This window comes from Saccopteryx leptura, chromosome 3 (genome assembly GCF_036850995.1).
Source record: "Saccopteryx leptura isolate mSacLep1 chromosome 3, mSacLep1_pri_phased_curated, whole genome shotgun sequence".
Lineage (NCBI taxonomy): Eukaryota > Metazoa > Chordata > Mammalia > Chiroptera > Emballonuridae > Saccopteryx > Saccopteryx leptura.
The window spans coordinates 64898627-64912460 of NC_089505.1; the positions used below are offsets into that span (position 1 = coordinate 64898627).

General features: G+C 46.3%; 1 protein-coding gene across 4 annotated transcripts in view; it reads right to left on the reverse strand.

Annotated features, from left to right (window-relative positions):
- Window positions 1–13834, reverse strand: part of PRKD2 (protein kinase D2) — a 36019-nt gene that overhangs the window by 19373 nt on the left and 2812 nt on the right. For 3 of the 4 annotated variants that reach the window (XM_066373820.1, XM_066373822.1, XM_066373821.1), the window contains exons 3-9: window positions 13143–13281; window positions 7853–7984; window positions 4592–4746; window positions 4268–4490; window positions 1482–1559; window positions 1249–1402; window positions 242–359 (exon numbers count right to left, since the gene is read on the reverse strand). In XM_066373820.1, coding sequence (XP_066229917.1) covers window positions 242–359; window positions 1249–1402; window positions 1482–1559; window positions 4268–4490; window positions 4592–4746; window positions 7853–7984; window positions 13143–13281 — 999 coding nt within the window. Of the gene's footprint in view, window positions 1–241; window positions 360–1248; window positions 1403–1481; window positions 1560–4267; window positions 4491–4591; window positions 4747–7852; window positions 7985–13142; window positions 13282–13655; window positions 13763–13834 lie in introns of those variants that run through there. The other variant, XM_066373823.1, reaches the window with a different exon arrangement.

A 13834-nucleotide genomic window follows, 5' to 3' on the forward strand; every position in this document is an offset into this window, starting at 1 on the left:
GAGGTCGTTGATTAGTCAAGTTCAACTAACTGCTGTGCTGCTTGGGTTCCTACAAATCCCGCCCCTAACTCTAGCCCCGCCCATCCCTGAACTCATCCTTAGCCCCGCCCTCACCACACCTCTAATTTCAGCTGGCCTTAGCATAACCCCACTTACCCTACCCAGCCCTACCATCTCAAACGGATCCTGCCCCGCCCCTCACTCTGGCCCCGCCCCATCTGGCCCCACCCTGCCCACTCACCAGCGTGTCCTTGTTGCTGTAATGAACCACCCAACCTTCGTGCAGTGTGTTGCTGGATTTCCGTGTCGTGTGTCGCACTGACTGCACCACTCTCATGAGAGGGATATATCCTAGGGAGCTGAGAAAGGTAGAAGAAGGGACAAGAGGTTACTACAAGCAGAAAATGACCATAGTGCCTGACCAGGAGGTGGCACAGTGGATAGAGCGATGGACTGGGATGTGGAGGACCCAGGTTCGAGACCCCGAGGTTGCCGCCTTGAGTGCAGGTTCATCTGCTTTGAGCAAAGCTCACCAGCTTGGACCCAAGGTCGCTGGCTTAAGCAAGGGGTCACTCGGTCTGCCGAAGGCCCACAGTCAAGACACATATGAGAAAGCAATCAATGAACAACTAAGGTGTCAAAAAAAGAAAATAACCATAGTGCTGGGGCCAAAGAGGGCATCTCTGGATAGCCTGGGAGTTGTTTTGGGGGGCATATTTCACCCCACTCCCCGTTTTTCAGATTTCCCATAATAAAAAAGGGTCTCTCAAAAGGCTGGGTTTCAAAGTCAGGCTGCCTAGCAAGTTACCCAAACTCTTCTTGCCACAGTTTCTCCACTCAAAGGGGCTGCTGTGAGGAGTGAAAACTTTTCTAAGAAGCTTAGCACCATGCTTATACACAGTGGGCCTCTAATAAGTGCTAAGTCCTATCGAACCCAGTGATTGTGCAGCCAGGCATGTGACACTGGGCAAGTGACTCAACCTCTCTGATGAGGAAATGGAGGCTCAGAGAGGTTAACCTCTTGCCTAAGATCACACAGCAGTCTGGCTCCAGAGTCCATGTTCCTACGCTGTACTGTCAGTTTACAATAAAGATTATTTCTGGAAGGACCCACCAGAAAAAAGGTTAAGTTGAAAATAAAGTGGGTGCTTAAGATTTGCCTCAGGAACCTGGGACATTTTCAAGTAGAGGGTGATATTGACCCATTGTAGAGATGGCAAAGGACACCCAAGAGGGTGCCCTGGGTACCTCTGGGCCTTGCCTCCCTCAACTTCCTCCTCCTCACTGGCATGGAGGACATTTTCTGAGTGGGATCCTGGGATGATACCGGAGTCGTCTGACTCATCCATGAGGGCGTTCTTGTCAGCCTCACTGAAATCGGTGGCCTCCTCCATCGGCACATCTGAGGGGGACAGAGCATCAGAGTGGCCTCCACCCAGCCTGTCCCCCAGCTCCTTCCAGCCCAGCCCGCAGCCTCTTACCTCCATTGATAAGTGCCTCTCCCAAACAGTCATTAGGGACACGGGTGGCACAGCGTTTGTGGCAGTTAAACTTGCAGTCTGGGAGAAAGACAGGGAACAAAGAGACAGGAGGGCGGGGGAAGTCACTTGTAAGGGTAGAATCTTGAGCAGACTCAAAAGAGTTTACTCTTGGCCTTGGCCAGTTGACTCAGTGGTAGAGCGTTGGCCTGGCGTGTGAGAGTCCCAGGTTCGATTCCCGGCCAGGGCACACAGGAGAAGCGCCCATCTGCTTCTCCACCCCTCCCTCTCTCCTTTCTTTCTGTCTCTCTCATCCCCTCCCGCAGCCAAGGCTCCATTGGAGCAAAGTTGGCCTGGGCGCTGAGGATGGCTCTGTGGCCTCTGCCTCAGACGCTAGAATGGCTCTGGTTGCAACAGAGCGATGCCCCAGATGGGCAGAGCATCGCCCCCTGGTGGGTGTGCCGGGTGGATCCCGGTTGGGTGCATGCAGGAGTCTGTCTGACTGCCTCCCCATTTCCAACTTCAGAAAAATACAAAAAAAAAAAAAAAAAAAAAAAATTAAAAAAAAAAAAATATATATATATATAATATATAAAGAGTTTACTCTTGCTGGGGCAGGAAACCTGGCTGACCCTTCCATGGCTGTCACCTTTTGAGCCAGTTTCCCCAACTGTGGAGAGACTAGATTAAATAGGAAGGCCAGGTGAATGTCTGTGGCTCTAAAGTCCTATGACTCTTAAGTGTCTGAAGTTCATTTAGAGAATGTAAATATCCATTACTCTAGACTTCTAAAATTCTAGAATGTAACAGGATCTAACATTCTATAATTCTAGGCTTTGAACACTCATGGGCCGGGTTTCTCAACCTTTGGCACTATGAATATTTTAGGCTGGCTAATTCCTTGTTGTAGTGTGCTGTTCTGTACATCATAGAATGTTTAGGTCAGCATCCCTGATCTCTACCCACTAGATAACTAGATAACAGTTGCACCATCCCCATATGACAAATAAACTGATTCCCAACATTCCTGGGGGGCAAAATGGCCCCAGGTTAAGAACCATTGTTCTTGAGTAATTATTATAAGGTATACCAGAGATTCTAGAACTTGACATAACCCCATTTTTCTAAGGTTCTATACTTTTAGATTTCCAAGACTTCAGAGTTCAATGTCCAAGTTTCTAGAACTCTACATACATCTCTGATTCTATGGTTCAATGATTCCAGACTGCTAAGACTCCCTGATGTCCAAGGTTTTATGGTTTATATATTTATACTCTAGAATTATACAACTATACTCAGTAACCTGAGTTCTACAGTTCTGGATTTTTAGTTCAACAGAAGCTGATTGATTCCAAGGTTTTAGGATTCTGTCCATCCAAGATTCTAGAACTTAATGTTGCTATTGTTCTTTAGCCCTAGATATCGAATATTCTAGAATTTGATTGTTCCAATAAATTTTAGAATTGGATAGTTCTAAATTTTTACCAATCTTGACTTCTGGTATTCTAGAATTTGATCATTCAACATTCCAGAGTTTCAGATTTCTAGAATTCTAAGATTTCATGGTTCCATGATCTACACTTCTAAGGCTCAAATTTGATGCTTCCAGGCTTCTGTTATTCTCAAACTTCATGGTTCTAAAGCTCTAATATTTTCAGAATCTACAATTTGGTAGTTCTAAGATGTAAAAACCTAAAATTCTATAGTTCTTTTAGCTGAACCCTACAACCCAGAATTCTTAAATCCTATGTTTCTAAGGTTCTCAGATTCTAGAATTCTCAAGTTCTATAGGTTTAGAATTTCACTCTGTCTTATGGATCTAGATTCTAAGGTTCTAGGATTCCAAGGTTATAGGGTTTCAGAATCCAAAGGTTCTAGAATATCAGAATTCAGGGCACATCCCTTGTAAGGCCCAGTGTTCCTAAGGATTAGAATACTGAGATTCTTGTGTTCTGCCACAAGCCCAGCTGAGATAGTTTTTTGTTGTTGTTGTTTTGTTTGTTTGTTTTTTGCATGTGTGTGTAACAGAGAGAGAGAGAGGGACAGATAAGACAGGAAGGGAGAGAGATGAGAAGCATCAATTCTTCGTTGTGGCACCTTAGTTGTTTACTGATTGCTTTCTCATTATGTGCCTTGACTGGGGGGCTACAGCAGACCGAGTGACCCCTTGCTCAAACCAGCGACCTTGGGCTCAAGCTGGTGAGCCTTGCTCAAACCAGGTGAACCTGTGTTCAAGCTGGCGACCTCGGGGTTTCAAACCTAGGTCCTCCGCATCCCAGTCCAACACTCTATCCACTGCACCACCGCTTGGTCAGGCCTGTGTGTGTGTGTGTGTGTGTGTGTGTAGGGGAGATAGTGAGGCAGAGAGACTCCTGCATGCACCTTGACAGGGATTCACCCAGCAACCCCATCCAGGTCTGAGTCTGGAATCAGTTGAGCTATTTTTAGCACTTGAGGCTGATGTGCTGGGACCAACTGAGCTATCCTCAGGTGCAGGGGCCAACACTGGAACCAATTGAGCCACTGGCTGCCGGAGGAGAGGAGGAGAAGAAGAGGAAGAAGAGAGGGAGAGGAAAAGGGAGGGGGAGAGAAGTAGATGGTCACTTCTCTTGTGTGCCCTGATGGGGAATCGAACCTGTGACATCCGGAAGATGCTCTATCCACTGAGCCAACTGGCCAGAGCTCCAGCTGAGATCCTAAACTTCTGAATGTGTATGTGTATATGTATGTTTGTATGGGGGTGTGGAATCTGTCTGTTCTCCACCCGACCCCACCCCCATCCGGCTGACCTTTGCACTGTAGGCCCTGGCGGAAGAGGCCCTTAAGAAGTTTCTTGCAAGCCTGGCAGACAGTGGGGCGTGTATAACTGTGGATGAGGAAGGTGTGTGGCACTTTGACCTTGGAGAGCAGCATCTTGTCCAGTTCGATGGGGCGGCCGGTATAGGATGAGACAGACGATGAGGAGGAGGACGAGGGGGGGCGACGAGGCAGGAGCTCAGTGGTGCTGCGGCTCTAGTGGTCAGCAAGAATGAAAAGGACACATCAGTGCATTGCCCCATGCTTGGGCCTCATCACCCCCCAGCCACCAACCTGCCCACTCCCCAGCCCCTCACCAGCTCATCAGCCGTGCAGGGCAGCGAGTCTGAGGTACTGAGGCGCACTGAATGGCCACTGGCCAGAGAAGTGGACGACAGGCGCCGTTTGCGGGCCCCACTGCAGTTGTTAGGGATGCTGAAGGCGCAGCGCTTGTGGTAGTTCAGTCCGCAGCCTGCGGAGGGCACAGACGGTCAGAGACACAGCCTCCACTGCCTTGGGCTGTAAAGTTCCACCCCTGTTCTCCTTTTCTGCAGATCTGGAGTACTGAAGATCCCTCAGGACACCTTTTAGTGTGTAATTAAAGTCAATGAAATTTACAAAAACCCAGCTCAGGCAGAACTACTTTTGGCCCTGAAGCTTCAGAAGTGAAGGTTTGTGCCACCCTACCAGGCAAAGGACCATGCGCAGGTGAGGTTCTTGCTGAGGACACAGGGAAATCAGACTGGGGAGTGGAAGAAGGAAGCCACCCCTCTGGAACCCACTGCAGAAATGAGAACTATGGTCGCCAGGAGTATTTCTTCCTTATTTTATGAGTATGTGTGTGTATACAAAATACTTTTGTTTTCTTTCCTCTCCTATCCCCTTATCATCTAACACAAGATATTGATAAAAAATTAACTTTATATCATAGTATTTAAATTATAGAACATCCAAGGAGAAGAATAAACGCCACTCCGGATACACACCGTCTTCTGAGTGGAAAAAAGGGTTAGCATGTTTCCCTTGTACTCAGGATTGCTGTATCATACAGGTGCAAACATGACTTTGTTAATGTTTTTTCTTTCCAAAAAATTTTTTTAATCCTCATCCGTGCAGAATCTGACTCAGCTTGCAGTTTCACTGGGCTTCCCAAATGCTGTTGGCATTACGAGAAGAGCTTCCAGATGGTGAACGGCCTTTGCATACAGGAACCACTTCCCAGTCCTTGGCCTTTCACGTGCTACATGGGATTTCAGGCTCTCACCTATGATTCCTAATATGAGTACCACAGTAGAATCAAACTCCCATAGGAAGGTGTCAGTAGCATTAAGCACAGTCATTTGGGTCTCTTTTGGAACCATATGAACGTGGATCACTGTCTGTGAAGCAGGGCTAAGGAAGTCCATGCTAAGACTGTCCATTAGTATCTGATGACCCAGGGTTGCACCACGATGAAGGTTACATATGCCAAGACATCAAGAACTGGATATGATGTGTGGATGACAGCCATATTGATAGCAGTTTTGAATGCATTAAATCATTTTTTTGCAAGCCTGATATGGCTCTTATCTCAAGTCCTTAAATAATGCCACAATATAATTAGGGCTACATGGAAACAATCGTAGTTGATGCCGTAGACCAGTGGTCGCCAACCTTTTTTGGGCCACGGACCGGTTTAATGTCAGAAAATATTTTCATGGACCGGCCTTTAGGGTGGGACGAATAAATGTATCATGTGACCGAGACAAGTGTCAAGAGTGAGTCTTAGATGGATGTAACAGAGGGAATCTGGTCATTTTAAAAAAATAAAACATCATTCAGACTTAAATATAAATAAAACGGAAATAATGTAAGTTATTTATCTGTGGACCGGTACCAAATGGCCCACAGACCGGTACCAGTCCGCGGCCTGGGGGTTGGGGACCACTGCCATAGACCATCTGGAACACAGGTTATCAGAGACTCTGAATTTCCATATGAGAATGATCACCACGAAGCTGGCACACTGAACACTGGAGGCACAGACCATCATTGCAGAATGAATGGTCACCATCTTCTGTGTGTAGAGCACAGCCAAGGTGGGCATTGAGGGCTTCACTGCAAGCTGGTGAGATCTCAACATTCTCACTCAGAAGCACCAAAGATGGAAGCGACCTCCTGATCATGATGCTTGGGCTTAGCCTTGAGACATCTCAGCTAAAGGGACACAATGTGTTTCTTTATTTTTTTTAAGTACAGTTTAAGGAGACGTGTATGAGTGCAGTGCTTATTGTAGACTGAATATTTGTGTCCCCTCCCCAAATTTACATGTTGAAGCCCTAACCTGATAATATAACTGTATTTGGAGATGGGGTCTTTTTTATAAATTTTATTTTTATTTTATTTATTCATTCTAGAAAGGAGAGAGAGAGGGAGAGAGAGAGAGGAGAGATAGAGAGAGAAGGAGGAGAGGAGCAAGAAGCATCAACTCCCATATGTGCCTTGACCAGGCAAGCCCAGGGTTTCAAACCGGCGACCTCAGCATTTCCAGGTCGACGCTTTATCCATTGCGCCACCACAGGTCAGGCTGGAGATGGGGGTCTTTAAGGAGGTAATTAAGATTAAATGAGGTCATAAAAATGGGACTCTGATCTGATGAGACTGAGGTCCTTATAAAAGGAAGATACTTCAGAAATTGCCCTCTTTATATGCTGTGTTAGCACATGGTACCATCTGCAAGCTAGTAAGAAGGTCCTCACTAGGAACCAAACCCTGTTGGAGTCTTGATCTTAAACTTTCCAGCTTCTAGAACTGTAAGAAATAAATATCTGTAAGCCAGCCAACCTGAGGTATTTTGTTTTTGGCAGCACTAGCAGACAGAGGTGCCAAGATGACAAGGGGTGGACTCAGATGGTCAGCTTTATGTGTCAATTCAGCTAGGCTAGCTAGCATCCTTCATTTTTCAAACACTATTATAGGTGTTGCTATGCAGTTATTTTGTAGATGTGATTCAAGTCCACAATCAGATGACTTTAAATGAGGAAGATTATCCTAGTTAATCTAATGGGCCTGTTTCAATCCGTTGAAGGTTTAAAAAGCAGCATTGAAAGGTTTAAAAAGCAGAGCTGAGACATCCCAGATGAAGAAATTCTGCCTGTGGATAGCAGCTTCAGCTCCTGCCTGACAGTTCCTTCAGCCTGCGCTTGCTGACCAGCTACCCTACAGATTAGGAGTTGGCTAGCCAGCCCCCATAATCCTGTAAACCAATTCCTTCCAAAAATCCCTTAATACTGTACGTATATACCTTTTACTAGGTTTTCTGGTTGATCCCTCTGATATAGGCCCTGCCCTCTTCCCTGTGAACGCCCCCTTTCCTCCCCTCAGCTCTGCCCCTTACTTCTTTCTCAGAGCTCCACCTCTCAGGCTCCACCCCCAGGCTGAGCCCCACCCTCCGCTCAAGCCCCGCCCCTTGGCCCACCCCCAACTCCGCCCCAAGCCCTACCTCTGGGCTGTACCTCTCTCCGAGCCCCGCCTCCTAGGCTCTGCCTCCTGGCTCTGAGCTCCGCCCAAGGCCCCGCCTCCAGCCCTTCACCTCTCACCATCGCACTTGAGGCCCTGGCGCACTAGACCGAAGAGCATCTCTCCGCAGTGGTCGCAGAAGGCAGGCGCTCGGTAGGAGTGCACTGTGAGTGCGTGGGGGCGGATCTGGAAGTCCTCGAAGGTGGCCGAGGCTGCAGGCAGTAGGGAAAGGCGGATGACTGAGGCAGGGCCAGTGGAGAATATTCCAGTCCCCGCGCTCCCAGGTTCCATCCATTTGCAAGGTTTAAGGTAATTGTTCCTTCCTTCATTAATTTCTCACATATTACATTCTGCATGGATTCAAATCCCAGCTCTAACACTGGGCAAAACACTTATATATTTATGTCAGGGACTGGGAGGAAGGGGAGGAGGAAGTTGAATGGTTATAAAGTTCTAGTTTTGCAAGATGAAAAGAGTTCTGGGGACTGGTTGCACAACAAAAGTGAATGTAATTAACACTACTGAACAACAGACTTAAAAATGGTTATGATGGACATGGACAAGAGTGTGGGGGTTACGGGGTGGGGGGGAGGAGAGGGAAGGGGTTGGGGGAGGGAAGGAGCACAAAGAAAACCAGTTAGAAGGTGACAGAAGACAATTGGATGATGGTAACGCAGCATAATCAAATGTCAAAATAACCTAGAGATGTTTTCTCTGAACATATGTACCCTGGTGTATCAATGTCACACCATTAAAATTAATTTAAAAAAAATTCCAAAAAGGCCTAGCTTAAATGCAAAAAAAAAAAAAAAAAAGGTTATGATGGTATATTTTATGTATATTTCACCACACTTAAAAATTTTAAATAGAGCCCTGGCCGGATGGCTCAATTGGTTAGAGCATCATCCTGAAGCACAGAGGTTGCTGGTTCAATCCCTGGTCAGGGAACATACCAGAACAGATCTATGTTCCTCTCTTTGTCTCTTTCTCTCTCACTAAAATTGATACATGAAAAAAAAAAAAAAGATTTACTTAAAAAAAAATTTTTTTTAATAGAAATATACAGATGCCTGGGTCCCATCCTCAGAGTTTCTGTTTACTTAGTCTGGGGTATAGCCTGAGCATCAAGAGAAAAAAAAACCTACGTACCTCAGTTTTCTCATCTTTAAAATGGAAATCCAACAAAAACCTACTGAGCATTGTTAATCTAAGCAGTAGGGACAGCCCATGGAACAAAACAGACAACACCCCTGCCTACCCTCTCGTGAGGGAGGCAGACAAAGGACATAAAATAAATTTTCTTATGTAACAATCACTCGGTCTAGTGGTCACTCTGGGCCAGGCACTGCTCTAAGTACTTTAAAACACTAATGAATTCAGTCCTCTTGAGAGCTCAGTCTGGTACATTCTGTTATAGTCTCCATTTTTTATATGGGGAGACTGCAGCACAGATAGATTAAGCAAGCAACTTGTCCAAAGTCACACAGCTAGCAAGTCACAGAATTCACATTTAAACCCAAACCAGTGTGGCTCTAGAGTTCATGCTTTTAGCACCATACTTCCTGCTTCTCTGAAATTTTTAAGTAATAAAACATACAGTTTTACCTGGCCAGGTAGCTCAGTTGGTTAGAGCATTCATTGTCCATATATGCCAAGATGCAGGTTTGATCTCTAGTCAAGGCACATACAAGAATGACCCAAAGAATATGTAAATAAGTAGAACAACAAATTAATGTCTCTCTCTCTTTCTCTAAAATCAACCAACAACAACAATATACACAACACACACACACACACACACACACAGTGTGTCCGTAAAGTCATGGTGCACTTTTGACCGGTCACAGGAAAGCAACAAAAGACAATAGAAATGTGAAATCTGCACCAAATAAAAGGAAAACCCTCCCAGTTTCTGTAGGATGATGTGGCAGCATGTGCATGCGCAGATGATGACGTAACACCGTGTATACAGCAGAGCAGCCCACGGTCATGCCAGATGTGGATGGTACAGAAGAAAGTTCAGTGTGTTCTGTGGCTCGCTAAATTCGAATCCATGACCAAAGTGCAACGTGAATATCGGCACGTTTATAATGAAGCGCCACCACATAGGAATAACATTACTTGGTGGGATAAGCAGTTGAAGGTAACTGGCAGTTTGGTGGAGAAACCCCATTCTGGTAGGCCATCAGTCAGTGACGAGTCTGTAGAGGCTATACGGGATAGCTACCTAAGGAGCCCTAAAAAATCTATGTGTGAGCCCACATCGAACAGCACTGAATAGGTATGAAACTGGGAGGGTTTTCCTTTTATTTGGTGCAGATTTCACATTTCTATTGTCTTTAGTTGCTTTCCTATGACTGGTCAAAAGTGCACCATGACTTTACGGACAAACTGTATATACACACACACAAACACACACACAGTTGGTTATAAGTCAATAAGTGCTTAGGAGAAAAATTAAACAGGGAAGGTACAAGAGGTACAATTTGAAATAGGTGGTCAGGGAAGGCCTCCTCGAGGTGATATTAAGGCAAAAAGGCCTGAAGGAGATAGGATATGAGCCAGGCAGGTGGCTAGGAAAGAACATGCTAGTATCAAAATAGTATCTCTTTATAGATTCTTTAAGGACTAAATGAATTATGGAAAGCTCTTTTTTTTTTTTTTTTTTAAGTGAAAGGAGGGGAGATAGAAAATAGACTCCTGCATGTGCCCAAACCAAAATCCACCCGGCAACCCCCATCTGGGGCTGATGCTCCAACCAACCATTGGCTATGCGAAGGGAAGAGAGAGAGAAGTGGAAGAGGAAAGGGAGAGAAGCAGATGGTCGCTTCTCACGTGTGCCCTGACTGGGATGTTTGCACACAAGGCTGATGCTCTATCCACTGAACCAACTGGCCAGGGCCTGGAAAGCTCTTAAAACAGTGCCTGGAACATAGAAAGTGCTTAGTAAATGTTAGCTATTATTTTAGAAGTTTCATTTTTGAATTAAGTCTCATTCCTTCTTCCCTCCCCCAAGTTTCAATCTAATATTAAGCCATTTTTCTTTGTATTATGCAATGAAAAGGGGACTCTTATCTATGAGCCAATCACTACTTACACACTCAAGATAAAGCTATAAACAAGACAGATTTATACCCTACTCTTAGGAAGCTGACATTCTTTGGGGGAGACAGACACAAAACATAAACACATAAATAAACAAGGAAATTTAGGAAATGGCAATGAAGCTGAGAGCCAAATAACAAAAAGGAACTAGCTATGAGAAGATGGAGTTTGGGGGGGCAGCATTCCAGGCATCAAGAACAGAAAGTGCAAAGGCCCTGAGGTAGGAGGGAGCTTGGTTTACTCAAGGGACAAAGAGTAGGCAAGCATGGCTGGAACAAAGAAAGTAAGGAGAGTAGTGTTGAGAGATGAATTTAGGGAATTGGCAGGGGCCAGATCATGAGCAGCCTTGAAGTTGTGTTGAAGAGTTTGTATTTTACTCCAAGAGTAATGGGGAACCCTGGAAGGATATCGAGCAGTGGAGTATCATGAACTGACTGAGGTGCTACTGAAATAATCTAGACAGGAGGTGATGGCAGCTTGGACCAGGAAAGGTAGTTCAAAATAAATTTAGAATGTATATTAAAGGCAGGAAGATGAAGTGAAGGGGTGGGAAAAATAGAGGAGCCATGATGTCCCAAGGTTTTGGGCATGTTCACCTGGGTGAATGGTGGTGTCTTTCACCAAGATGTTGAAGACTAGAGGAAAATCAGGTTTATAAAACTTTTTTTTTTTTTGAGGAAAAGCAGGTTTAAAAGGGGAAAATTAAATTTCTGTCTCGGGTAGGCCATATCTGAGATGCCTGCAGATGCGAAGTAAAAGTGTTAGGGAGACAGATACATGAACAAAACCTGGTTTGAGGGGAGAGACCAGGGTGAAGATAAAAATCTAAGACTTCCGGCCCTGACTGCTGGGTAGCTCTGTTGATTAGAACATTGTCACAGCATGCAAAGGTTGTGGGTTCCATCCTTGGTCAGGGTACATAGAAGAGCCAAACAATAAATGCATAAACAGGTGCAACAGCAAATCAATGTTTCTCTCTTTCTCAAATCAACCAATAAATAAATCAACAAATTTTTTAATCTAAGAGTTGCTAGCCTACATAGGATATTTAAAACATGAACAAGGTCACAAAGAAATTAAACCCAAACTTCTAATTGTCATCCATACATTCAACAAATATAACTGAGCATTGCAGCGTGCAAGGGGTGATAAGGGGTGGGGTAGGAAATACAGCCATGGATGAGGCAGGTACTTTCCATTCCCCTCTCTCCTGAAGGAACCAAGGATCACAGACTGTCTAAGATGCTGAGAGCTTGCCCATCTATAAAGTGGGAATGGCCAGCTTGGCCAGGCGGAGTCACAGTGGATAGAGCATCAGATTGGGATGCGGAGGACCCAGGTTCAAGACCCCGAGGTCGCCAGCGTGAGCGCGGGTTCATCTGGTTTGAGCAAAGATCACCAGCTTGAACCCAAGGTCGCTGGCTTGAGCAAGGGGTTACTCGGTCTGCTGTAGCTCCGGTCAAGGCACATATGAGAAGGCAATCAATGAACAACTAAAAAAAAAAAGTACCACAACGAAAAATTGATGTTTCTCATCTCTCTCCCTTCCTGTCTCTCTGTCCCTCTCTCTGACTCTATCTCTGTCTCTGTAAATTAAAAAAAAAAAAAAGTGTGGGAATGGCCAGTGAGTGGATTAGATTCTGGCTGAAAATATAGGTGCCGGGGTCATCTCACAGTCAGACTTCATAGGGAAGGAGGCGTGGGCATCAAAACACTTTAAGCTTCATATCAAAGTCTAACATATGGTTAGAAAAGGACACAGAAATGCATGGCTCTAAGAACTGCCAAACTGTACATACCGCATCACCAGCACCCTGATGGAGGAATGGGAATTTAGTCCCCAGAAAGCTCCCTTGTGTCCTCCACCCCACTCTATCTTCCCCCAAAGCACCCACTCTCCTGGCTTCAAACACCATAGAGTAATTGTATCTGCCTCTGTGCTTCATAAATGGAATTATACAGAATGTAGTCTGACTTCTGGCTTCTGTCTCTCGGCATCAGGTTTGGGAAATTCACCAGTGTTGCTGTGGATGGTTTATGTTCAGCGCTGTGCGAATTCCACAGTATGCACGCACAACAATAAATTTAGTGGGAACTGGCGTTTGTAAAGGCTCCCAAGATGATTCTAATTTGCAGCCAGGTGTTAGAACCAACCAGTAGCTCCAAACTGGAAGAAGCAAGTGTCTGGGCCCATCTGCCTTTCCACTCCTTCAGATGCCCCACCCTCGCTCGATGCCCCGCCCCTAGGCGGGCCTGGCCTCTCACCCGACAGCACCACCTCCACCAGGTCGCCTTCCTGGATGTCTCCGGCCGAGCGCACCAGCTGTAGGAGGTTAGCGGACGTGGGATCATGTTTGAAGAGCAGGATCTTGTCGTAAAGGCCGTAGAAGCCACACTCAGGGAACTGAGGGACGGGAGAGGGAGGTGGTGACGGAAAAGCAGTGATCTGGAACCCTCTCTGAGCAGGGCCTCCTGTTTCCCCCGGAAATTCAGAGACCCCGCGGCCCCACGCTTCCTGCCGGCTCCCTCCCAGACCCAGCTCGAGCCTAGCGGGGTGCCACGGCCCAGGTGTGCTGGGCGAGTTCGCCAGCCAGAGTTTGGTTGCTGGGTTGGCGCACTGGGGTGTTAGGGAGAGTGGTTCCGGGAGCCTGGGCACCTAGAATTTCCCGGAGATCGGGGGTGGGGGGTGGCAGTCTGGGTGAGCACCCCTTTCCTTATGTGCCCCCCCCCCCCCCTGCTTCCCGCCAGCTTCCTTCCTGGATCTATTGTCCCAGTTACCTGGCTCCAGGCCCAGCACTGGGGCAGGACGAACTGAAAGGAGGGGCTTTAGGACTCGTGGGATGGGGGGCTATGGGAAGGTTATTAAAGGAGCTGAATATAAAAGGTTCCTCCCACCCAATGCCCAAAGGACCCAGGTGTCTGGGTCCCCAGCTTGGGAGGGTGGGGGCAGGAAATGA